The sequence below is a fragment of the Fragaria vesca genome, linkage group LG4, assembly GCF_000184155.1.
Source record: "Fragaria vesca subsp. vesca linkage group LG4, FraVesHawaii_1.0, whole genome shotgun sequence".
In the NCBI taxonomy this organism is placed as follows: domain Eukaryota; kingdom Viridiplantae; phylum Streptophyta; class Magnoliopsida; order Rosales; family Rosaceae; genus Fragaria; species Fragaria vesca.
Window position 1 is genome coordinate 14,281,535 of NC_020494.1, and position 1,040 is coordinate 14,282,574.

The window sequence follows — 1,040 nt, forward strand, 5'->3', positions numbered from 1 at the left end:
TTTGTTTCGAAATTTATCTCTTGATTTTCGAATTTCTTTTGTTTTCCTTTGTTTTGTTTTCCTTTGATTGATTTTTGGAACCCTTGGTTCCTTTCTCTTATTTATAAGAACCCTTGGTTCTTAGCTTAGTCTAGTTTATTGCTTTTGATTTCGTTTTATACTTATGCATTCTAACTTGATCTTGGCCAAATGGTTTTTCAGGTGCTAGACGTGCATGCAACCTCGACTCACTCGTTCGTCTTCACAAGGAGCTCTTGTTCCATTGAATCCAGAGATTGACCGTGCTTGTAAAGAACAAAGAAAGAAGCAAAAAGGACCATCAAGTAGCACGGTTGGACCTTTGGAATTTGAAGAGCAAGATCCTCCTTCTCCCTTTCGGATCCAGTCCGAATCTTCTTCATCCGAATCCGAGATTGACTGTGAGGAAGACAAGTCTGACATCGACATGACCGACTCACCACTCAAATCTGCTTTCATCCCCACAGCCCCGGAATCACCTTCATGCATTGCTTTCACTGTGCCTAATGAAGCCAACTTCTCCATACCGGTTTAGTTGCTTGGGCAATTGCCTAAGTACTCGGGTTCTCCAATGGAGGACCCTAATGTTCACCTTAGAGAGTTTCTCGATATCTGCAGATTGCAATCAATCAATCATCTTACTCCAGAAGGCTTAAAGTTGCTTTTATTTCCTTTTACTCTTAAAGATGATGCTAAGCGTTGGTTGTATTCTTTGCCTGCAGGAATCATCACCAATTGGAATGAGATGACCTCGAAGTTCTTGAAACAATTCTTCCCTGCGCAACTCACGAAGAAGCTAAGGAGGGAGATTCAGAACTTCACTCAAAAGGACGGTGACACTCTCTATGAGGCATGGGAAGAGTTTCAGGAACTTCAGAGGAAGTGCCCTCATCATGGAATTACTTTGGACGAGTTAGTTCAAGCTTTTTATGAGGGACTTGACAACACCAACAAGGGTATGGTGGACTCTGCATGTGGATGCACATTTATGAACAAGACCGGACGGCAAGCATATAACTTAA

At 42.0% G+C, this 1,040-nt stretch overlaps 1 protein-coding gene across 1 annotated transcript in view; it reads left to right on the top strand.

Annotated features, from left to right (window-relative positions):
- The first annotated feature begins 589 nt into the window (after positions 1–589).
- LOC101307394 overlaps positions 590–1,040 on the top strand; it is a 1,670-nt gene continuing 1,219 nt past the window's right edge. The window contains exon 1 of the mRNA XM_004298179.1: positions 590–974. Coding sequence (XP_004298227.1) covers positions 590–974 — 385 coding nt within the window. The remainder of the gene's footprint in view (positions 975–1,040) is intronic.